At 47.5% G+C, this 23,824-nt stretch overlaps 2 protein-coding genes and 1 long non-coding RNA gene across 6 annotated transcripts in view; 2 read left to right on the top strand and 1 right to left on the bottom strand.

Moving 5' to 3' along the window:
• Nucleotides 1-91: 91 nt before the first annotated feature.
• On the top strand, nucleotides 92-10,561 carry LOC120820223 (transmembrane protein 163a). The gene is made up of 8 exons (XM_040177749.2): nucleotides 92-529; nucleotides 1,381-1,500; nucleotides 3,997-4,040; nucleotides 4,156-4,247; nucleotides 5,676-5,772; nucleotides 7,709-7,820; nucleotides 8,231-8,372; nucleotides 8,557-10,561. Exons 1-8 carry the CDS (start codon nucleotides 373-375, stop codon nucleotides 8,615-8,617), a joined length of 825 nt encoding a protein of 274 aa, XP_040033683.2. The 5' UTR covers nucleotides 92-372; the 3' UTR covers nucleotides 8,618-10,561.
• Nucleotides 10,480-23,824, bottom strand: part of mgat5 (alpha-1,6-mannosylglycoprotein 6-beta-N-acetylglucosaminyltransferase) — a 44,420-nt gene continuing 31,075 nt past the window's right edge. For all 4 annotated transcript variants that reach the window (XM_040177670.2, XM_078099330.1, XM_078099334.1 and 1 more), the window contains 6 exons: nucleotides 18,812-18,961; nucleotides 14,170-14,316; nucleotides 13,955-14,071; nucleotides 13,391-13,465; nucleotides 13,115-13,272; nucleotides 10,480-12,875 (listed from right to left, as the gene is read on the bottom strand). In XM_040177670.2, the coding sequence (XP_040033604.2) occupies nucleotides 12,677-12,875; nucleotides 13,115-13,272; nucleotides 13,391-13,465; nucleotides 13,955-14,071; nucleotides 14,170-14,316; nucleotides 18,812-18,961 (846 nt within the window). In that variant the 3' untranslated portion in view covers nucleotides 10,480-12,676. The remainder of the gene's footprint in view (nucleotides 12,876-13,114; nucleotides 13,273-13,390; nucleotides 13,466-13,954; nucleotides 14,072-14,169; nucleotides 14,317-18,811; nucleotides 18,962-23,824) is intronic.
• On the top strand, nucleotides 14,784-16,741 carry LOC120820237 (uncharacterized). The gene is made up of 3 exons (XR_005712368.2): nucleotides 14,784-15,182; nucleotides 16,127-16,168; nucleotides 16,249-16,741. It is a non-coding gene; the product is annotated as an uncharacterized LOC120820237 (long non-coding RNA).

The raw sequence follows: 23,824 nt of genomic DNA, 5'->3' as shown, positions 1-23,824 counted from the left end.
TTGAGCTAAATATACGATCTCGAATTCTCCCTTTTTCCGGTGACACACAGGCGTTTGTTTTGAAGTTCACCATCTGTTAATTTCCGGTTTTGTTTCGCCTCACGGTGCGCAAATCTATCGACACTGGACCTGCAGCCCTGGCAGAGGAGTCTCCCTCCTCCTCTTCGTCTCCCGGTGTCTCCCTCCTCCTCTCCGTCTCCGGGTGTCTCCCTCCTCCTCTCCGTCTCCGGGTGTCTCCCTCAGTAGCAAAAAAAAAGAAAAAAAGGGCAAACAAAGCCTGCCCTTCTCTCCCAGGTGTGACATTTCTGGAGTTCCCCGCTCAATTTGAACCGCGACCCCTCCCCTCCCAACAACCCCCCCCGCCCCCTCACGATGACCGACGCCGCACCGCCAGACCCCCCCGCCGTCCCGGACCCGGTGGTAGCGGAGCAGACGGAGTCCCAGCAGCGGCAGACCGACGCAGAGGCTCCGGCCGAGGGTTTGCAGATGGACCAGGAGATGAAGATCACGGACAGCGTGGAGGACGGAGGTAGGCGATGTGTCGTAAAGTTGGTAAACACAGACACACACGCACACACACACACACACACACACACACACACGGACACACAAGTCTCATGCTGTTACCACCGTTTTCTGTGTGGATACACGAGTGGATACTTTTGGAATGTCATGTTGATATTGGAAATATGTCTTTGTCACTGTAATGGAGTAGATGCATTCTTACTACTCTATTTTTGATCATTATTATTATTATAGAACACTTGAGCCTTTTGATAATCCTTCCTGTATAATAAAGTGGCCGTACATGTAATAACTCAAAAAAAGATACAAGTTCCTTTCTACGAGTGTTTATTTGGGGGGTCACCTGGGTCACAGAACTTCTTACATGGTTTCATTTAAATCCAGCACTGCTTTGGTCCAGACTGGAATATCTCATCAGCTATTGGACCCTGACATTTCGTTCAGGGTCCCCAGGGTTGAAATTTACATTACTTTTACCTTTGAGCGAAAAGCCACAGCAACTTTTATACGAAGTTACCATGGAGGAAAGTTCAGACATTCATGCTCCCCACAGGATGAACCGCAGTGCCTCTGGTGATCCCCTGTGGAGTTATCATCAGGTGAAGCATTTAGTCAGTCCAATGCTTTAGTTTAGAACTCAATTAATAACTAATAATAAACCGCGGAGCCGTATGTATGCTCGCCAATGATGTTTTAGCTGTTGTTGCGTATTCAAAAAACACACAACATTATTATTATTGTCAGTTTATTGATTACAATGATAGAAATGCACATTTTCCCGATGTGTAAAGTGAACTTGAAAGCAGCGAGTGTCTGCACGTGGCGTGTCACCGCGCCCCGTGTCGTTGTCTGCAGGCCTCCTGGAAAGCAGCATGCGCCTGAAGCCCCACGAGGCGCAGAGTTACCGCAAGAAAGCTCTCTGGGTGTCCTGGGTCTCCATAGTGATCACGATCATCCTGGCCATCGCCGCTTTCAGTGAGTACGCTCATCGTTTTGCTCTGTTTTGGGGGGGGGGGGGTTTCCGTCCTCCGAGCCCACAGGAAGTGACGGCGGCGCCTTGATTGATCGCCAGGAACCGCGTGAAGAACGCGTCAATAAGTTTCCCGACCGCTTCCACTTCAAATCAAAATAAGCGACGGTGAACTTTTGTGAGAGGCAGAACAACTTTGCCTTTAGTCGCACACATTCTGGTTCTCTGCGTGACTTGTAGAAATAAAGAAAGATGTCTTTAAATCTCAAAGGAAGCCACTCACTTTGTCGATCTAATTCTAGTCATGTTTCATGACCGCGTTTTTTGTCTGGTTGAATTAGTTTCCTAAGGGTTCAAACTTGAGTGTCAGGTGGCTTTTAGAAAGCACCCCACGCTGCGTTGGCCTCTTCCTGCTCTGCGGTGAATGCGCGCTGGTGGGCTCAGCCGTCGCTCTGCAGATTGACGGGTTTCCGGTGATGCGCGAGGCCGATAGCAAGCGAGAAGCACAGCCTTCGGGTTTCGTGTTTTTCGCTTTGAGAGAATGCCTCTCGGACAGGGCTCCCCCCTTTGGTACCATGCGTCGTCACGCACACACCTAATCGGTTCATTTCGATTCCCGGCGCTCCCCGGGGAAATACAGGCACAGACGGGGAAGAAAACCCAGCGGTTCAATAATTAATCAGTCTTGTTTGAGGACGAAATCAGGAGCTGGAATTGGATTAGTTGGACCACTCGGTTCAGTGCGGCGCTTTGTTCTGGAAGCCGCTTCCTAGAGTTCAGTCCGTGTCTCTTCCTACATTTTGCCCGCTTCCTGTTCCGATGCGCTGGAAGGACGAGCAAACCGGAAGGCCGTCTTTGGTGTGTGTGTGTTTGTGTTCAGTTGATTTTGTGCTTAACTCTTTCCCGATGAAAGGGAGCGGCACTGTAAACAAGAGCCGTTGGAACGGACCGAGGCCGCGTGAGAATCCTGTTTCTAACCAGCTGTTAGAATCACACGCTCCCTGCACGAGGCCACGCCGGCAACGAGACACTGATCAAAGAACCAGACTCTCGTCCAACGGGCACGTCGTCGGCGAGCTTTGTTCTCTCTTTGTGTGGGAAAGCGTCGCCTCTGGAGCATCGTTTGGATATAAGAGACGACGCGCGGACACGCTCGCGTCCGATCGGCCTTATTTAGAAAAATCATCGTCATCAAACGAGTAATTCTGCGTTTTGACAAACACACTCATTTGCAGTTCCCCCGTCAGCTCTGCGCGATGACAGGCTGATGGCGGCTGGGTATCGAACCCTGTCATAGATTAGCGGCATTCATACATTTGGCATATCTGACAGAGTGTGTGTATCTGTGTGTGTGTGTGTGTGTGACAGCTTTCTTGGGAGCCAATTAGCCGACGCTGCGCTCGGCTTTGACGAACCGCGGCCGTCTCATTTACACTCTCATTTTCTCTTTTTCTCTCCACGCCTAACGAAGGAGCAAGGGGGAGAGGAAAACGGGAGGATCAAAGAGGGGGGAGGCGTTTGTTTTTTTCCTTCCATTTCAAATCAGATACTATCGACTAAAATATTGTATAAAATCGTGTGAAAGCTTGCGAAGTTTAACTTGCGAAGACAAGAGGGTGCTTCACCCGTGCACAAAAGAAGAAAAGCCTCACGACACCTCCTGCTACTTTCTCTGAGCCGTCACTAATGGGGGGGGGGGGGTCCTGTGACACAACAGGTTGTCGTGATTTTGTTGCATTTGCTCGTGTGGGTTTTCTTTTTCGTCGCCAAATAGATCAATTGGTTTCTATACGATCCGTGGTTGCGCTTCCATGCCGCATCCCTGCAGATCTCTGGCGTGATAAGAAATAAATAAAGAAATCCCACCCACTCATTTGTATTCCGGTGGTCGTTTGTGTGTGTTTTATAAACCCGCGAAGGCAGACTTCCTCTCCGTTTTCATTCCGCTCCGCGGAAGTGGATGATTGCTCCTTCAGCCCAGAGAGAGCTGAGACAATAAAGCCACGAAGGATGGATGGAGGAAAGAGGAGCTTTGCAGGAGGAGAGAATGGGGGAAAAAAGGAGGTGTGAGAAAGGAGGACGGGGAGTGTGTGTGTGGGGAGGAGGGAGGGAGGGGGGGGTGGGGGGGGGGCACGTTTTTTCTCTCCTCGCAGCAGAGAGAAAGTGAGTGGAGGCAGAGGCAAAGCGATGCAGGGCCGAGCGTCTGGTCCCCAGTGAGCGTCGCTAAAAATAAACCCGTGCGGCGAGGAGCGGACCCCCCCCCCCCCCACACACACACACACACACACACACACAACCCCCCACCCTCACCGCCTATCTGTGTTTCATCTCGTTTGTCTCCCTCCGCCACTGTGCAGGTGTGCGGGTGGTGGCGTGATTTCAACACATCCACGGCTCCTCGTCGCCAATAACAGACGTTGAGCAACAGATTATCATATTTTTCCCCGTTAAATGAAATGTGACTCGTTCGGTCTCTCTCTCTTTTTGTTTCCTTTCTCCAGCTGTTTCCTTCATGCGCCACAGCGCCTCAGCGTTTGGGTTCGCCGTAAGTTGACCGTAGACCCCCCCCCTCAACCCCCCCGCTTCCTTCGCCCGGGTCCCACAACAGAACGTAACACTGTCCCTGCCCCCCCCATCGCTCTTCTCCCCCCCCCCTGCAGTTCGACGCCACGCTCGACGTGTTGTCCTCGGCCATCGTGCTGTGGCGGTACAGCAACGCCGCGGCCGTGCACTCGGCCCACCGAGAGTACATGTGAGTACGCTCGCCGCACGCTTGAAAAGGCCTGAAAAAAGTTTGCATTTTATCGTCTTTAATTAATTACAGCCCACACATATGACCACATACGTGACAACATGACATGCATCTCGCAGGATATCCTAACATGTATTCCTTCAAATCTCCTGTTGTTGATCAAAGTGATCCTCTTTAATGTCCCACACAACGTCTAGTGTGTGTGCGTGCGTGTGTGTGTGTGTGCGCGTGCAGTCGGCCTCGCCCAGTAGAGGAGTGTGTCAGATACCGGACCTCTTCGGCTCAGTCCCTCTGGGGCAGATCGCCTCGCGTCTTATCTGTACCTGCTGACAATGGTGTGTGTGTGTGTGTGTGTGTGTGTGTGCGTGGAGGTCAGGTGGGCCTTTTCAGCGCCGGCTGAATGGCGAGGGTGCCGCAAGCAGGCGATTGAAAGAGCGGCAAAGAAAAGAAAAGCGAGTGTCTGTCACAGTATCTGATGAGTCTCAGCGATTACCAGAGAGGGTAAAATCTGATCTTTGGGGGAAAAGAAACTCAACCAAAACCAAAGCATCTGTTACTGAATGAAAGAAAAGGAACCATCTCTCTCCCACGCACAGAGATTGTAATCACACACATTTTCTGAAAATGATAATTATATATGTAGGCAAATATAAACAGACGCTTTAACCGACGCACACATACTGTGGCATTGCGTTTCCGTTTTTCTCCTCCAGCTGCTTTTCGTGTACCCGTTAGTTTAGTGAGGAAAACCACCGACAACCAGAGAATTATTCCGCGTTTGAGAGAGGAGCTATGGCCCGGGAAGTGATGCCCCGGGTACAGAGCGGTTGCCAAGGTAACAAGCTCCAAGGTGTCAGAGGAAACGAAGGCGCCTCGATTCAAGCGGCCGCGTGTGATGTCAGAAAGACTCTTCTGTGAGAGACCGCTGATACTACGAGTGTTTCGGTCGACACCGGCTGTCTGCAAGAAACAACAGGGGGATGGTATATGTGTGTGTGTGTGTGTGTGTGTGTGTGTGTTTGTGTTTGTGCGTGTGGGTCCTGCTGTGGACTCCCTGGGGTGATGTTGGGCGTTGCCGTGGTTACCTCATCCGGTCAGAGCACAGGACTCCCGAGCGCCGTGTGAGAACAGCATTCTGGAAGGAAGACGCGCCGGTAGCAACGCATAAACGCATGCTCCAGTTGTGTTGGTGTCTCCCTGGAGACCTTGTTAATTGGGTAACGGTTTTGAACGGACATCTGCTGCTTCTTGCCGGGTCTCTCTGAGCAGAGCATCTTCGCCCTGTACGCTGGTGTGACAGAGTCGACGGTCATCAGGGATCGTCTCAGAGTTGTGGGGAAAATTCCTTTCAGCGATATATTTATTATATTTTTTGTAATCGTCACTCAAATGTGCTCGCGGTTCACTTCAGTCTCTTCTCCTCCACAGAGCCTGTGTCATCCTGGGCGTGGTTTTCATTCTGTCCTCCCTGTGCATTATGGGTAAGGCCATCCACGACCTGGCCACCAAGCTGCTACCCGAAGTGGTAAGGAGGTTCAAGCTAAATAGGCCCTATAAAAGTGTGTGTGTGTGTGTGTGACAGTGGTATAGCAGTGGTGCCGCTGCTGAGGAAGAATGTCACAGGCGTCATGTGTGAAGACTCTGAGCTCCCACACCTCCTGAAATAGTTTCGTTGCCCTTTTGCAGAGCAATCGTCACGCCACTAGAAATGCCTCAAAGGATGTGATGATGATGAGTAAATATTGGATCATTATATTGGATCATCATGCTCTGGTGTGCTGAAATACCGTAGAGTCTCAGTGCCTGTTTCCACTTTGGCTCTATTATCTAACTCACGCCGGTGTGCTTGTGTAAATAAGAACATAAACAGCGTGATCACATGCTCCGTAGGATGAGCTGAATCTACTGTGAGGTCGACACACGCTGTTCTGCTTGGATATGAGAACATAGAGCCTTAAAAAATAGTCATTCACAAATGTGGAGGCTCTCGTTTTGTTGCATCTTGCATCTTGCCCTCACAGCACGCGGCACTCAGATGCTTTATTCGGTAAATAAAGCAGCTGCTTCGGTGTGCGGCGGCGCCAAAGAGGCGGATGGAGACAGACAGAGAGAGAGAGAGGGTGGGGAGAGGTGGTGAAAGGGGGGGCTGGGAGGGAGGCGGTTGTGTCAGGTTTCTAACGCCTGGTCCTCTGCGTCCAATTAATAGCGGCCAAAACCACAGGCGCAGCCGTCTCCCCGCTGCTGGGATGTTCATTTTGTTTGGAAGGCCCCAGTGACTCTGTCCCATCTGGGCCCGTGGTTGTTCCTCGCGCGCTCAGTGGTCACACCGCTGACTCGGGTCTGTGCAGCGTGCCGAGCTCCTCTCTCCACCTCCCCTCTGAAGCATGCCAGCTTTTCATGGCTCCGGGGCCGCGGTGCAATATTAATGCTGCCGCAGAGGCGCTGAGTGCTCTGCAGCTCCCCTTCCTCTCCTCAGTCCACGCGTTACATCTGGGTCGCGTTGGCACAAATACAAGAGAGGACCGGTCGGATTATGGCGGCCAAAGATGGTGGTCACTGTGTAATTCATGGCCTCAACTCAAAACTTGATTAGATAAATGTCTGACCGCATAACGTGATGAGATGTTGGGATGTGTAGTTGTTCTTTGGATTACTATACTGTGATGTTCTGTATTCTGACATTTTATGAAACACTCCATTCTCACTTTCAAGCATTCTGGGAAATTTGAGTGGCATCCTGTAGTGTGACTTTAATGGCTTTTTGTTTACTCGTATATAGCATGCAATAACTTCACAGCTTTTACATAACTTACTCAAGAAAATACAAAAAAAAAATTCAACACAACTATATTTAGACTTTTTGGACTACTAGAGCAGAGGTCTTCAACGTTTTTCAAGCCAAGGTCCCCCAAACTGATGGCGAGGTGGAGCAGGGACCCCCTATTCTACAGAGTTTGGTCCGCCATCTTTTATTTTTGAGCTTCACGCTCTTTAGACGTGAGCATAAACGCAATCTGATTAGCTGGTGCCTGCGCTGTCGTATTCGCATGAAAGGAGCAGTGAGTGAACCGGAGCTTGAGAGCCGCTGAGGGAAACGTCTTCTCCGTCAATTTATCCGTTCGCTTCAATATGTTGGATTCATGTTAATGTGTATTTAAAGACCATAAATAATATTCTGATTCTGAAGACATTTACATTTGTGGGGAAAAAAATGGTTTTAAAAAATTGTCTTATCAACCAAAAATTTCGCGACCCCCTTCCAGTACCTTCGCGGACGCCTTGGGGGTTGCGGACCCCCTGTTGAAGACCTTTGTACTAGAGAATCATTATTTTCAACATACTATACTATGCATGTTTTTTTTCAACAAAACATTTTGTACTGTTTCCAACTGGGAAGACGGTTCACATCCTAAAATGGGAATTAACCATTTACCTCCCACTCCTCCCTCCGTCTCCCCCAGGATGACTTCCTGTTCAGTGTGTCCATTATCAGCGGCCTGTTGTGCATCACGCTGGCTGTGGTCAAGTTCATGCTCGGCAGAGTGCTCACTAGCCGGGCCCTCATCACTGATGGTATGCACACGCACACGCGCACCTTCTTATTTTACTCATTAAGTACATTTGACTCCAAGTCATTTGGACTTGGATTGCATAATAATGCTGCAAACGTGACCATTACACTCACTCGTGCTCGCGTTCTCACTGGGGGGGGTCACACAGCCCTTCGTCAATTAAACCGGCATGTTTCAGATGACCTTTGAGTCATCCGACAGACGTAAGAGACATTTAAAAAATGTCACATGCCCGGCGCCACACTCTTTGCATAGTGTTAGAGGCCCGAGCAGCCAGTATCACATGTCCATGGGAAACTCTTAGCAGGGGGGGTGGGGTCAACACAGGCTAGAACACCACCCCCCCCCCCCTCCGCCCCCTTCTTCATCAGCTGACTGTGTTTGGAGACACGTTCTGTTTGGTCTTTGCAGGATTCAACTCCCTGGTGGGCGGAGTCATGGGCTTCTCCATTCTCATCAGTGCTGAAGTGTTCAAGCACGAGCCCCAGGTGTGGTACCTGGACGGGGCGATAGGCGTCCTCATAGGTCTCATCATCCTCGCCTACGGAGTCAAGTAAGTGAGCGCTTATTCCGCAGGTACATCGTTTGTGCTGATAACATGTCACGTAATGTGGGGTCAAAGTTTTTTTTCATCCGCGGCAACTTTATGGAGCAGTTATCAGGGGCCACAGTACTTCCGTTTGCTGGGTCCCTGCGAGCCGGCTGGACTTCCTAAAAGGCCTCTCGTCCCTCCGCAGGCTGCTGCTCGACATGGTGCCACGGCTCCGACAGACCAGGAACTACGAGCGCTTCGAGTGACGGACGGCACGGGGCGGGGGAGGGGAGGGGGGGTAGACGAGGGTTTCGGGGAGGCCGGCCGACAGGAGGGGCACGGGGGTTCGAGTCCCCGCGCTCTCTCCACAATCACATTCAGCCCTACGGGGGGTGGGGGGCGGGGCTTATGTGTACACTCCCGTCATTCATTTGAACTGAAGATGACAGCGTTGCAGACGGGGGGAAATTCTCGCCCCCTTTTAAGTGTTTTTACATTTATATTTATCCGTCTATTAACACTAAACGTGGGTTGTGTGTCGTTTCATGCCTCCACATTTAAACGTGGAAGAGGGGCGTCGGGGGTCGACTGAGCGGGATGCGGTCCAATGAGGGATGGCGCTCGGACCGCGGCGTCCCTGAGACACGCAGACACCAGAGGGAGTTGATGCCTCAGCCGCACCTCATCGTGGTTCTGAGAGGCCTCTGCTGTAGCAGTGGAGGACTAATGGTGTCTTACCTTTTCATTGCGACCGGAGGAAATATCATTACAAGGCTCATTTGACCCGGGTGGGGGACGGGGGTGGTAAGCACACAGAGGGGCTCGGTAACATGCGAGTTGCTGTTTACAATGTTTATCTACATTGTTGTTGGCTCTGATTCAGCGACGATAAAAATCTGTCGGGATCCGGTTGCTTAACGAGAGCCGTGACCTCACTCGGCCTCCGCGTGACAGGAGGGAAAAACGGCAGCTTCAGGTGGTCTTTTTTTTACAGATGAACCCGGGAAAAATGCGTTTTTTCCTTTTTCTTCTTTTTACATTCACAACCTGCGCCATCTGCTGTTGGAGACGACTACTACAGCCGTGAGGCCTCCAATGCACAACACGGTATTCACGCTGGAGTCAAAGGCTGCAAAGGCCGACATTTATTACGCTCGCTCGAAATGCACAACCGGTCTCGCTGTCATTGTGCTGAATCGATTGTGCGATGAGTCGATTGTGCGATGAGTCGGGGCTCCCTGCGGCTTGGTTTCCGAGCTGGGGAGGGATGTAGCGCTACTAGAAGGAGGGGAAGGATTTTCTTTCCACCACTGCACATAAAAATGTATTCTTATTTGTGGTTCATGACTTAGTCTGGCTAAAGTAATATTATAGTGTCTTTCTTCTAGTCTCGATGGCTGAGGGACAGGCCCGCCTGATGGTTGTTTGTGGTCCTCGTGTTTATTTTTTTTAGAACTTGTGGAGTGATAAACAACGGGTTCATGTTGTTCATTTTCTGATTTCAATTCTGAAGAAAGATGATAGGATTTTCATTAGGGGTCTTGAATTAGGTCTGGTGCTTCACAGCGGGTCGTTTCTTTCCTTTTTCTAAAAAAGTAAATATGTGTAAAAGCACAAACCCGAGTTACTGCAGCACAGGGGCCCCGAGGACGCTTTTAAATCCGTATATATTAGTATATTCCTGCTCTTTATTAGTAAATACTGTGTTAGGCCTTACCCATGCTGCTCGCTGTGCGCCGACTGTGGAACATGGTAAGTGGCGATGAGGCGTTTGGTTGCCATGGCTACACGAGCAGGAAGAAGAGGACGTCTCGTCTCACTGCAACCAAATATACACACGGCTGAATGTGCCAGCGTATTGATCCTGTGTTTTGTCCCTTTTAAGGACTTTTATTTGAATACTAAAGTTGTATTTTAAGGTCGTAAGAACTGTTTAGCAAATGGAGATATATTTGTGCCGAAAATGTTTAAGGCCCAAAATTAACCAGACTTTTTGCTCACCATTGTATGACTTTGATGGACACAAGGACACACACACACACACCTGAACTGTACTCTTCTGTGCTGATGTAAATATCAAATCTGTATTGCTGTGATGTGACACAAATATTAAACCAGACTCTGAGCCTTTTGTCACAGAAAAAAAGGTTTATTTAAAAATAAAGTTATATCCCTCGTACTCGTCATGGACTGTGAAAACAAAACAAAAAGTTGTCGTTGCGTATTTCAATCGCCGCTGCTCGGACGTTGGGCGCCAACTGATGGATTCAAACCAGCTGGAGTTTGAAAAAGCCGATCACGTGTTCGTGTGACATTCGGTGCAGAGGTTTACAAAGACGGGCCGCCCGGTTCTCCAGAGCGGTTGATAGTCTGATACACAGCGTGCTTCTAGAATAAGCCAATGACGCTTTGCACTCCACCATTGGTTCACTGGGGAAGAAAGGACAATAATGACGTTCACATGGATGTTTCTAAAATGTGGGTAATGCAGTCACTGTAAAACATGTAGACTACATTACGACATTTTTTTTTCTTTCAGGAATATACAGGAAACGCTGTGTGAGCCAAATGTACCTTCTTATGGTCGTGTTAAATAGCCCATGAGAACCCACCCGAGCGCCTCGACCCAACGTAACACATCACAAGGCTCGGACTGATTCAATAGAAACTGTTTTTTAAATTGTATTAAGTTGGAATTACATGGTTTGAGTTCACGTGACCCTTTTGAAACTGACTCGGAAGGGGAAAAAAAAGATTCTGCAAAGGCTGCATCACAAGACCGATTCATTCTTTTTTTCTTCTGATGGGACAGAACTAAACCGTGGAAAAAGGCACATCATTTTCTCTTTGTAACGCTAACTTGGCGGCAGAATCACGTACCTGTTTACAAAAGTAAAAAATAAAGAAACGTAAAAACAGTCTTAGCTGACAATGAGACGGTGTTGATTTCACACGAGCAAACGACAACGACTGACTTGAAACGAAAAGCACGACGTGCGCCAGGCCTCTGCCGCCTACCGCCGGGGGGGCCGGGGTCGGGCCCATCTTCAGCGGGTATGAGGAGTCGCTGCCATGATTCAAACAGGTTCCCGCCGAATGCCCTACTTTAGCTTATCAAGGCGTAAAACCTTCCCAAACATGTTTTCTCTCCTCTCTGTGGAAAAAACAAGCAGGCGAAGCCTCCGACCGGTTGATCACACACTTAAAGACAAGCAAGCTTTTTTGTTTAAGTTACTCTTCATAAATAAAAAGAAAAAAAAGACACCCCTCCTATAAATAAAAAAAGATTTCCAGCAAAACACAAAGATAAAGATTTGTATACAAAATAAATAAAAAAAGAAACTTTATACAGTCTTGCTAATATCTTGTTTAACCCCATAGATTACCGTAGTGCATTTTATTCCCAATTCACCACAAGAACTATGAATTTGACTTTTATATACATTTTCTTGTTCTCTTCACCAATAATAATAATAATAATCTAATAATCTGAACTGTTGAAGAGGAAACGAGGAACTGCAAGTCTTTTCTCCTTGGCGTGTTTGTCATTACGGTTTCTGGCCGACTGGGAGGCGAGTGTGGATCCGTGCTTTTTTTATTTTAATTCAAACTTTTCGATAACTTGGTCACGGACACTCCTACAGGGGGCCTGCCGGCCTTCCCGTGGAACACACTCACTCCAGATCCGCTTTGTTCGACCTTTAAATGGCGTGTGCGATTTTCAAAGTGAATGGAGGAAGAAATGTGCCTGGACTTTTTCCCGCCTTCTTACGGGTCAAAGAGTCAGAGTCCGGGGTCACGCTCTGGGATGAAAAACTAAATATCTACTCTCCCCGTCCGCTCTAACGAGTCAGTTACAGTGTAAAACTTGGTTCTTCTTTAGCCGCCGTGTGGGGAAAGGGGGAAGGGGGACTCCAGTGAAAACCTACCAAAGAATAAACTGGGGGGGGGGGTTGAGTGTCCTTGGCTGCCCTTGAACCTGAAGACGAACAGGCGCGCTCACTGCTGCGTCTGAAGGAGCACGCAGCTCATCTGCTGCACTCTCAAGTCTACGATGGCTCCCTTGCTTTGGAGGGGAGGAGGGGGCCGATTCAAGTAATTTCACACCTGCTTCCGCAGAATCAGGGTGTGGGTGTACGTGGCTGGCAGCTTCGCTTCCTGCACCTGTGGGGAGGGGGGGGGGGGATAAATATGGTGGCCGCACGCAGTGTCTTCTGTCCAGACGCGTTCCCACTAAAGCGTGTACGATGGAGAGCTCGTTGGGCTGCGTCGACTTCATTCGACTCCCCTCGTCCCCCCCCTCCGGGGGCCCGTTAGTGTCGGTGCTATAGGCAGTCTTTGCACAGCGCCACCTGGCCCTTCATGTAGTCGCGGCAGGGGCAGATGCGCCGCAGCGTCTGGTGGGCCCCGGCGCAGCTGAACAGCAGCAGGTCGGCCTGGAAGACGCAGTGGCGGCGGGTCTCGCTGTATGCCGGCACCACCGTGTCTGCACTGGACTCCACCGTCTGGCAGTCCACGCCGAACCTGCGTCGGAGCGAGGAGGAGAGACGGGAAGATGAACACATGAGCGCACACACGCTTCAGCATCAGCTGTGACCCATTTAAACCCAGGGAGCAAAACCTCCGGTGGTTTTTAAACACAACACTGCAGTTCATTAATTAAAATTCTGCAAATGTTTTATTCCAAAGCAGTCGTGTGCTGCCACCTCATGGCCAGTTTTAAAATCACACCCGGGACGTGGAGTAAAGTGCGAGCGTCCCACCTGGCCAGGTCCTTATCCTTGTTGAGGTGCTGGAAGAAGGACGGCTCGCAGATGAGCTGCTCCTCCTGACACACCTGCTTGCAGGTACGTCCCGGCTCGGCCACTTTCACCTGCAGGGCGCCAAGAGGGGGCCACATCACCTGGCCGTGGCAGAAGTCCTGGCAACACAAAACCGGCGATAGGAGATGATGATGATGATGCTGACAAAGAAGCTGAATGGGTTTTCTTTCTGCAGTCAGAGTGGGTGATCTCCTCCGGTGCGGTCGATGCGTTTACCTGGTTCTCGATGAAGGCGTTGACTCTCTGCAGCATCCCCTCACAGGTGAACTCGTAGGGCAGGTAGGGCTCGATCTGATTGCGCAAACACAAAACGCAGACTGGTCAGAGACGTGTGCGTGAGGGAGAACTCAGCCCGGTGAAACACCAACCCTCTGGTTTTCCCCTGTAATGGCCCACGGATCTCCACAGACTCTGATTTAGGGAAACTTTAAACGGGGACGACCAACAACCGAAGCCTTTGTTGCGACACAAATTCTTTGTGTGAGGTCGAGGAAGATGAGGAGGGGAGGGGAGCCCGGAGCCTGCGAGGCTGCAACTCGCCACGGACCACAGAACACATGTGAAACAATTAGGGGCATTAACAGTTAGCCGTTTGAGGGTTTTTTAAGCAAGAATGAAAAAATAAATCCCTAGTTTGATCAAGGATTTTCAAATGTTAACCTGTGATATTACAAAAACGTTTTATAGAGCAAATGCTTAAGCTAGAAAATACTAATCCAATTGTGCTAATTATTGAGTAACAGAGCTACTCTGTATTGTCGTTTGTAGGTCGGTGTTTACCTTCTGGCTGAGGATGGAGCGGATGGCCTTCTCCACCTCCACAGAGTTCTCAATGTCCACCGTCCACACATGGGGCTCGCCGATGTACACCTCAGCGTACGGGTGCTGAGAGGTCAGCTGCAGACAACGATGACAACAACGGCAGAGAGGGAAGAGGTTAGAAGTCTGTGGAGCGTCAGCGTGTTGGGGGGGGGTTAGACGCCTCCTCCTCTCACCTCTCTCAGCGTGGGTTTGCCCTTGAAAAAGTCTGTGTTTTTGCTGCTCTTCGCAGGGCTGAATTTGGGGTTGAGGAAGGCGCAGCCGTTGGCGATGGCCTCCAGGGGGGCGGGACCCTCGTAGGGAAAGGACAGACCCACAAACAGCTGCGGAGGGGAGAAATATAATGAGGAAAAATATTGAGTCCGCTCAGGAGAAGTTGGGGAGGTGTTGATGGGTTTCTAGTGTCTGCTGAGAGCAGCAGTTAAAACAGAACCTCCCGTGTTCTCAACAGAGGGCAGCACATAACTCTCTGGAAGAAGGGAGGGAAAACAAGCAGGTATATGAGGACACGGCTCTAATGTACATATGAAGAACAAGTGGGGGCTCTATCAAGTTCACTCCCCCCAGATGGGAAGAGCAAATATTTGCGGTGCAGTGGCAGCGAGCCGCTACACCGGCCTGTCTGTGGCTGTTTCTCTCTGGTGGGGTTATGATTTTACACTGATTTAAACTCGTGTGGACATTACTCAAATGATTCCGTTTAACACCAACCGCCTTGTCTGTGGTCAACTTCTGCCAGCAGGGGGCAGGAGAGCTCTCTTCTCCGGTGTACGCGTGTGTGTGTACGTGTGTGTACGTGTGTGTGCAAAAAGATCCTCAATGCCGAGGAACAGTCGCCCACTATTTCTAGCGAGGGAGGGGGTGAGGAAGGGGTGAGGGGCACGAAGAGAAGAGCAGTGATGTTGGAGAAATGAGCGATGTCTCTGGGAGACTAAAAAAGAGGTTAAATTATAAGAATAATATCCAACAACGACCTGTAATTAATCTGTTAACCTTCCTGAATAATCTGTATCCGCGTAATCTCAGCCAATACTTTGAAGTCAACGCACGCAGCAAACGTTTTATTATTGTTGTGGACGCGTAACGTAACTCATTCCCGCGGTGCAGATTCATTACGTCATTAACTGCCAATTCCACCGTTTACCGTCGGAAGACAACGGAACAACCTCGATAGAGAACCAACTTCAAGGTGAGAATTAAACTGGTAAAGTGAATTGTTTGCATAGTCTATCATTTCCAGTTTTCATACTTATGTTTGTAAAGTAAAATTAAAATAAACCACCCGCCTTTCTCGAAGCTAACGTTAGCTCGGACTTTAAGCTAACGTTAGCTTCAGAGGTAACATTAACGTTATCTTGTAAAATAAATGACGAACTAGAGCGTCACCTACCCATGTTACCTATTATTAGTATTTGGCAGTTAATTTATTAACGTTATATTATACTTTAAATACCCTGGAATAATGTCATTAAGTTACACAAGCCAAACGCTAGCTTACACCTAACGCTAGCTGTAAGCTAACACCAGATTAGCTGCTAACTTAACTGAACACTGAAGTGACTTTTTAATAATGAAATGAAGCTTGATTAAATAGGTAAATAAAACACGTAAAACTAAACACAAAAAAGTATCTCTTAGATGTATGATGTAATTTGACATGATTACTGTCTTATTTTTGTTCCAACTACAGAATAATCACTATGACTGCCAGCCCCGGAGCCTGCAGGAATTTCTCAGACTGTACTTTACGCAAAATTTAAAAGAAAGTTTTGCAATTGAACACGAATTTGGTTAGTTTAATGCTGTTCCTGGACAAATAATTTGATGGTCACTTTTTAAATCTGCTTGAAACCATGACCATAACTGACAACGACATTATCAAAGAGGTTTTTGCTGAACCAATGATCACATTTGCAATTGAGGATTGAGAGTTTTTTAATAGCAGTGGTGCCGAGTTGTTTGAGGATGTTTGTTCCAATTCCACCATCTATGTGAAACCCTCAAAAACGGAGAGAGCGGAGCTGGTCGAGTGTAAGAGGGACAATAACAAATTATTCAATAGGAAGATCGCAATACCCTTTTCCCTGTGTTGAAATTATGTTATTCTCAAGAACACTTGATTTATCTGTTTAGCTGTCCAGAAGATACTCGATGAGACCCTTGACAACAACAACAGTTAAGTAGATAGTTTTGTGTAGTAGCAATCTAATGTCTATACTTGGCTTAATCTTATTTTTCATATCATATCTTTACAGCATTCAGTCTCTATATTGGTGAACAACTGGAGGAGTTTATCAAGGTATACCAGGTAAGGAAAATATACCTTTGCTTCTTGGATTGAAAGCCCCGCCTGTATGAAACACCATTGTGTAATTTCTGGAATCATGTATATTTGTTATTACTGTAACAGGTATACAGGTACTGTAATAGGTGTTCATTAAATCTTTCCATACTAAACTACAAATAAACAATTTTAACTTTCAGAAAATTAATACATATACAATGCAATACTGTGCACTAAATAAGCACAATTTTAAAATGTATTGACTTTACAAAACTGGCCCAATTGTGTGATTATATGAATTATATGACTCATCATTTTTGTGCAGAAATGAGCTTCCACAGTTAGTCCATAGTTCCATAGACCATGCACAACTCTCAACAGATCAAATCCAGCCAATCCAAAGACGACGATTGTAACCAAATAGATTAAAAGGCTGTATTGCATTAAAGTGTAAAGTGATTTTCTAAACTTAGACTTCTATTAGTTCATCGTGTGAGGATTGTGTTAGCGCACCAGGGCCCAACCCAACAATATCCCCCTAAAAATAACCCATGGAAAAGGTGACGATCTCCCACTATGACGTCTTCAGAAGCTTGCAGAGCACCCGGATAATAATGACGTGTAAGAGGAAGGAGCCATAATGGCAACCTCTATAGTGAATGTATAACGTGGTGGGTATGAGGAAGAGGGACATTTAAAAAAACAGGCGGTTTGTTACGAGACAAACCCGCTAAGAGGAAGCTATTCTCTGACGGTTCCCTGATGCAGAGCAGCGAGTTGGCGTCTATTTTAGGAAATTCAGTCTGATGAAAAATCAAAGGTCAGACGCAGGCAACAACAGGCTCTTCTTAATCTTCTTCACAGGCGCGCCTCCACCCTCAGAATGCCTTCACACACGCTCTGTCAACAGTTAAACCCTGCGTGGCCAATTAGCTCAGGGGGTGTGATTGCAGGTAACAGTGAAGGTGGTGAGAGGCGGGCCTGCATCACCTCCCCTCCCCACCCTGGCTAAACTATGGGCCTTTTGTGTGATCTAATTGGCCGTTCCTCTTTGGGGGTTTTCCCATGCAGAACCGCAGGTCATGCGAGGATGTGAAAGCTTACGCGGTATCCCATCCCTGGGGAGAGTTAACCTGCAAGGCCACATGAATCCAGCCCGTCCAAGTTGGCACTATGTGGCACCGAGGACGCAGGGTTGGTCCCCTGCAGTATTTAGCGAGTTGTTTTCAACACGTCAGTGATCCGCTTCACTGCTGAATACGCCTTAGCTTTGCTCTGTCAGCACCTCCGACAGCACAGCGGAGCGCTGCAATGTTGAGAATCTTTTCAACCGCATGAAGGGGGTTTAAATCTCTGTCTGTAGCGTGACCTGTGGATCTTTTGAACTTGCTTCCGTGGCCCCGGCTACTGTCTGATGTCTGCCTCTGCTGTGCTCCAATGCGAGGGAATCTGGTTTCAGAGGCTCAAGAAATCGAAGCTCTCTCCAACCTTATTCTCCTGAAAAGGGCACCAACTAGAGCCAAAAGACGGATTCCACCTTTCAATGCCAGGACAGGCGATGGTTTTCCCCTTCAGCAGACATGTCCCTTTAATCTCTTTCCACTGTGGCAATGGGCAGGTCCTTAAAAGTGAATGATAATTCACTCACCCAATCAGTAACCTAGCGTTAACTTCAAGGCCGAGGAGCCTATCATTAACTATCTGCATTGGTTCGTAGTGTTACAGGAATAACACTAACTATTTGGAAGCCAGTCTTTGTTGCTATCAGCATTTTAGTAAATAGTTAGCAGCTCCACTCGTTATTGTATTCAGGGAGCCCCGGTTAGGTGTCTGAAATTAGCCTGTTCTTACAGCTTGTCATACTTGTACTACCTGGACCAACTATTTCTAGACTGCAATACAATATAAATATAATATATAATATAATATAATGTTTCAAGCTCTTCTACGTGGATCATCTATTGCCCTTTCACCGTCAATATGTATTTCTTGATTTGTCTCTGCTCTGATAGGTTAAGAGTTTAAAGTAAAGGATTCATACCAGAGGGACACGCTCGATGTGACATGCTTCTCCGCTTCACTGCTTTCCAACAAAACAAAGCTCCTTTGTCTTAAACGGCTCGACGCCCGTTGGGTCAGCGCTGTAGTGGGTGTTTGGGCGAGACATCGCTCCGGGCGAACAACTCGACTTGGGCTTCAGTCTCTGTGTCCTTGTCTTTGTGGATGAGAGTGGTTAGAGTAGTGTCTGAGGGGGGGGACGAGTTGTGAAGTGAACGGGGAAGTGCGCCTGGAAGGGCCTGGGAACTGCGAAGAGCTGCGTCTTTCACAAGAAGGCGTCCAGTCACAGAGATACGCTGTTATTGACTTGCACTTAAATGTGCTTTAAACTTTACTTACTCTTTGCATTAAAACATAAGTGAATGCCTTCCTATGTGACCTGACATTGGCTTTCCTGAATCTGTTACATCCCAGCAATCCCATTTTTCTTACGAGTTTTTTTATTCAGAACAGCAGTCACTATCCCAGGAACCCACCTTGGTTTCTCTGAGGAGGAACTGAAGGTCTCGGCCACTCAGGATGCCGTGGTTCTTCACGTAGCTCGGGAGGTGCACGGTGCTGGTGCCGTGCACGGTGCCGTGCACCTCCATGTAGCTGTGGATGATGTCGAGGTATTTCTTTTTGTCCTGGTAAAAAACAGAGAGATACAATACGTTTAGGTTTTTTGAAAATATGTCTAAGCCAAAATCCTGCTTGAAACCACTGTGTTTTAGAGACGATCAACCCCTACAACCCCCGCTCAATTAATTTGGTTGAAAACATTGAGCCGGTCCAATCCACGAAACGCATCCTGGAATGATCCATTTTGGATTTCATTATTTCGCGGAAGGCTCAGTGAGCTCTTGTTCGAGCTACCTGACTGACCATCTGGCCACAGAGGCAGAGCTAAAAATAGCACTGCGTGAGGAGCAGGGGCGCACACGATACCGATGCCGCCGTTATTAAAATTCAACCTGATCCATTATGTCCTTGATGAAATGAAAATAAAGCCGTAACGCCGCCCAGCTCATTTTAGATTGGAAGAGGTCAAAAGTGAAACAAATACATATTAAATACATATTTCAAGAGGCTTTTGTCTGACGTTTTCCTGTTGAATATAGACGGGGTACAACAACGGATACTAATCTAATTTGCAAAATGGGAAATGTTGCTTTGTTGAGACTTGCCCCGAAAAACCTACATCTTACAGCTTATACAAAATAACAAGTGTAGTCACCTGTCATCATCAGTTTAAATAACGTCTACCATGGCAACAACACTCGTAAGTGATCATCCTTCTTTAAATGCTCCCCTCTGTCCAGGGATGCTCTTAAAGCACAGCCCTGCAGGGAGGCATCCTAGATGGACGCTGGCCCTTTTCTCCATAAACACGGGATGCCTCAAAGGCACTTTCCCCCCAGTATGTACACACACACACGCACGCACACAAATATGATCGATTGACAATAGTTTCACACACGGGGCAGCAAGGCCATTATTATTAAAAGTGAACTGCTTCAAGCTCACACACAACTCCCACACACAAGCCTTTAAAACTAGTCTGCCGCATGGACATTTCCCTGCCCTCACTGTGTGTGTGTGTGTGTGTGGGTACTTCAGTGCTTCCTTTTTGGGCTTAGATTTCAGGTAGCTGTTCGTCAAGGTCCCTGGAGGCCCGGCTATCAGATGCCTCCAGCGAGCCTGCTGTAACTAAAGCAGTCTGTTGTGTTGACGTGTGTGTGTGTGTGTGTGTGTGTGTGTGTGTGTGTGTGTGTGGTTACGTGTGTTAGAGGGAGCTAATTAAAGGGTGAAATCACTACCCTGTAATTTTTTCACTCAGGGGAGCTGAGCTTGGATGTGTGTGGGTGTGTGAGGGGATTTAACAATGAGTGTTGCACACACACTTTCAAAAATATATAGATAGCGTTGCATGACATGAGAAAAAGCAAATGAAAAACGAAGAGCTGAGACAATAGTTGTTGCAACATTAACAGAAGGAATTGGAGGGAATCAACAGATAAAACGTTTTTCCCCACAGGACGATATTCCGTTAAAGGAATAAATTCTAAGGCGGAGCCTCAATTGTTGCACGTCATATATATTGTTTTCTGTGCGTTTAGGCTGGGAATGTTTTTTTGGACTACAACACAGAAAAATAGAATCATTTGATGGCATTTTGCAATTGTTGAAATATGAAATACAGTAAGATGGAATATGGATGATAAGGAACGTTCTCGTATTTGTTTAAAATGTGGAAAAAACGTGTGGAGCACAAAAAAAACACATTACTAAAGGAAGACTGAAAAATCTCCAAAGGCTGCACATTGCATGTGAGTGATGTGTTTATCATGAACGCTCGAGTGGCTGCGCATGTCCGTGTGTGTCTCTTTGTTTGTGTGTGTGCGCGCGCGCTGAAGAGTAACACAGATTGCGACGACCCTTCGAGGCAGTCTCTGCAAGCTTCACGGTCAGAGGGCATCACGTGCCCGGTGCTCTCTGGAGCATGGCTGGATTCAGTCACACACACACACACACACACTCAAAGCCGCACTTGTGATGGAATAAAGAACAACCTAGAAACATGTTGAGAAATCCCATTTCTGCTAAAAGGGACAACAAGAAAAGGAAGTTATGCGTTAGAACCACTAACGGATATAAAGACCTTTAACATCACATGTGCCCTCCTCCCCGGGTCGACGTGTGTGCCTCTGACCACATGCAGCGAGCAACCTGAAACCAGGAAGCGGATCGATTGCAGTAGCCTTGTTTGGGGGCGCGTGCTTGGTGGTGTTATAAAATAAAGGCTTTAGCTGGAGAGGTTGATTGAAGCAGGAGGAGAAGAAGGCGAGCTTTACGACCTTGTAAATCAGAGGGAATTTGTAAACCCTCGCTCAGAGAGAGGAAACAAGAGAGGCGGCAGGCTGCTTTCTGTCGGCAGGGAGGGTGGCTCAGGGGCCGATAGGCAGAGCCAGGAAATAAAAGGTAAAAAAAAAAAAAGAGATGACACATTGATCCCTCTTTGTGGCCACGAGCGTTACAGCCCTCGCTAGTTTGTTAACCAGACAGGATACAGAAGCTTTAACGTATGCCTGTCAGGTTCACTATCTGGAACCTGCTGGTTTCAGAAGAAGCTTGTACATGCTTGCTTGGGTCTAACAGCTGTTTCCTTTAGATACTTCGGTATCAGCTCTGTGACTCGCCGTAGGTGAATGGACGGCTTCTTGCTCACGATGACAATGCTAACTAGCCGATGTTTTGTCAGGTGTTCAGATGTTAATGTGTGTTGGCACGCCAACGATAGCCGCTAAGCACAAACTGTGTTTGACTCCTTTCAGCGCTCACATTCACACTGAAATCTCAACTTGTTTTGGTACTTTTCCTTTTAAAATGTAGCCGTCCTGATTATTATGTTAATTATTTTAGTACATGTTTAATATCAAAATGGACTGCAAGCTGTTTTAAAGGCAAGAAGCCTTCCACAAGCGTCTCTCTATACGATTGATCTGGGGCAGCACTTTCTCTCGACACGTAGTGATGTCAGGACAAAAGGGATGGAGCAGATCCATCCCGCTTTAACTGCACATTTCAACACAAACAATCCACTCCCTTGGGTTTGTTGCTCATATGCGTAATAGTATCCTACAGTAACCTCGAAGACAAAAAGAGCTTCTTGCCTCATCGGAATGCACACGGGTGCGCTTAGTTCGTCTTATTCAGACTGTCTTTGACATCAAACATCAAGCGCACCTCTGATCGTCTTCCCCACTTAAAGGATTTCCGACTGACACTCAGGGAGCTCAAAAACCGAAGCTTGTCAGTCAGGAAAACAACTTCGCTCCATCCATTCTTCAGAGAAGGAAGAAAAAAGGCACGCACATCTCTGCAGTCATAATGTGGAGCCGGTTAGAAATAATGGTCAAGTGGTAATTTGCACTTTGAGTTGATAGTGATTCCATTCATATCTTTCTGAAAACTGGTTTTCAGACCGTTTGTGTGTGTACATGAACTTGTATTGAAATTATATGAAAATATAATACAATAATTCATAGCAAATGTTTAAGCCAGGCTTTGTAAGCGGTGATTCTTCAATACAAACAAGTATTCTACTATTGCAGGGGCATATGCAGGAATATATAGGAAATAATATCTGTATCTACTTTCTTTTCCTCGGACCACAAAATATATCCACCACTCTCATCCGATCAGTATCTCCACATTGGAAGGACCTCTGAACGGATGCTCTGTAAAAACCCCATTAGGCGCTTTGTCGGATGCTTAGAAACCACCAGAGAAGCAACGCAGCGTTCAGAGGAAGTTATTTACTCCAGAGCCCGCTCAACGGCCCATTAGACACAACAGCGTGTGACCTGTTGCAGTTTTTCGAGAGCAGAGGCGGCGCTTTGTGATTGATGAAAGGTGCGTCCTTGATGCTCGCTCGCGGGCAGTGGCATCATCCAAGTGCCCAGTTAAAAAAAACGAATGACCACGTGCAGCAGTGACATTACTCCCGCCTGTCCTGCAGCAACGGGAACACTGCATGCATCGTTGTTGTGTACATTTAAACTTCTACTTTAATCGACCTCTCTTTTACTTTCTGACATAAATCCGGATTAATTGCACTGCTCCTGTGAATGATCACTGAAGAAAAGCAGTGTCGGCACGACCCACTATGGGTCGTTGCGATCGGCCTGTCCTTGTGCGCGCAGAGAGGACACAGACGTATCCCGATAATCATTCTGTCCTTCTCTTTTTGAGAACAAGTTTTGAACATATTCATGCTTTTTTGCGGCTTTTGAATGTGACTCCTCGTTTGACGTCTCTTATTTGTCAAATGTCAACACAGCTTTCAGTGGCTACTGTACATGTCAACCAAGATTTCTCTTTCTTTTCCTGACGTGATCTGCCTTTACTGCTTGTACTTCCACCTAGACTTTGCACCCTCTCAGGGCTCACATCCTCATCTTTGAGCTACAATAAAGCGTTCTTCCAAGTCCCACACCGTTTCACACCCACTGCGACCGCTTCAGGTGTAAAAGATGAAAGGTTTAAAGTAGTAAAGTAATTCCAACTCATTCGGCTCAATTCACCGACACACACATTTCAACTTGGGCACTTTACACTTCCTCTTCCTGGTTCACAGCAATGTTTTAGAGCTCTGTCTGCAGGGCAAATATTCAGCAGTTAGCATGACTAAAGGGCCTCCAGAATGTAATAATGTGTACATTCTATGTCACAGATTCATGAAAAACATGTATACAACAACATCAATGTCACACTACAGTTTTAAAATAAAGCAGCGAACATCACCTTCCAGATTTATCTTGAGCCTAATTCAGTAAAACATCTGTGACAGGCGGAGTCAATTTCAGTAACCGCAATAACATTTCCCGCTGTGATTTGGCTCGCCTCTCAAACGTCAAATTCCAGTTTCTAGTCGGCACTCAAGCCGCACGAGGGATTGCCTCATCAGATCAGACAAGCCAGAAAGGACAAAACTCAACACGGTTTAA

Source organism: Gasterosteus aculeatus, chromosome 1 (assembly GCF_964276395.1).
Source record: "Gasterosteus aculeatus chromosome 1, fGasAcu3.hap1.1, whole genome shotgun sequence".
Taxonomy (NCBI): domain Eukaryota; kingdom Metazoa; phylum Chordata; class Actinopteri; order Perciformes; family Gasterosteidae; genus Gasterosteus; species Gasterosteus aculeatus.
Note: the sequence above shows the minus strand (reverse complement) of the source record. Positions and strands in the feature narration are given on the sequence as shown.

Excerpts from the sequence above, each read along its gene's own strand:
- LOC120820223 (XM_040177749.2), top strand. The coding sequence starts at position 373 with ATGACCGACGCCGCACCGCCAGACCCCCCCGCCGTCCCGGACCCGGTG. Across the intron at positions 1,501-3,996 it reads CCTGGCCATCGCCGCTTTCA|CTGTTTCCTTCATGCGCCAC; the intron begins GTGAGTACGCTC and ends TCCTTTCTCCAG. Across the intron at positions 8,373-8,556 it reads ATCCTCGCCTACGGAGTCAA|GCTGCTGCTCGACATGGTGC; the intron begins GTAAGTGAGCGC and ends GTCCCTCCGCAG.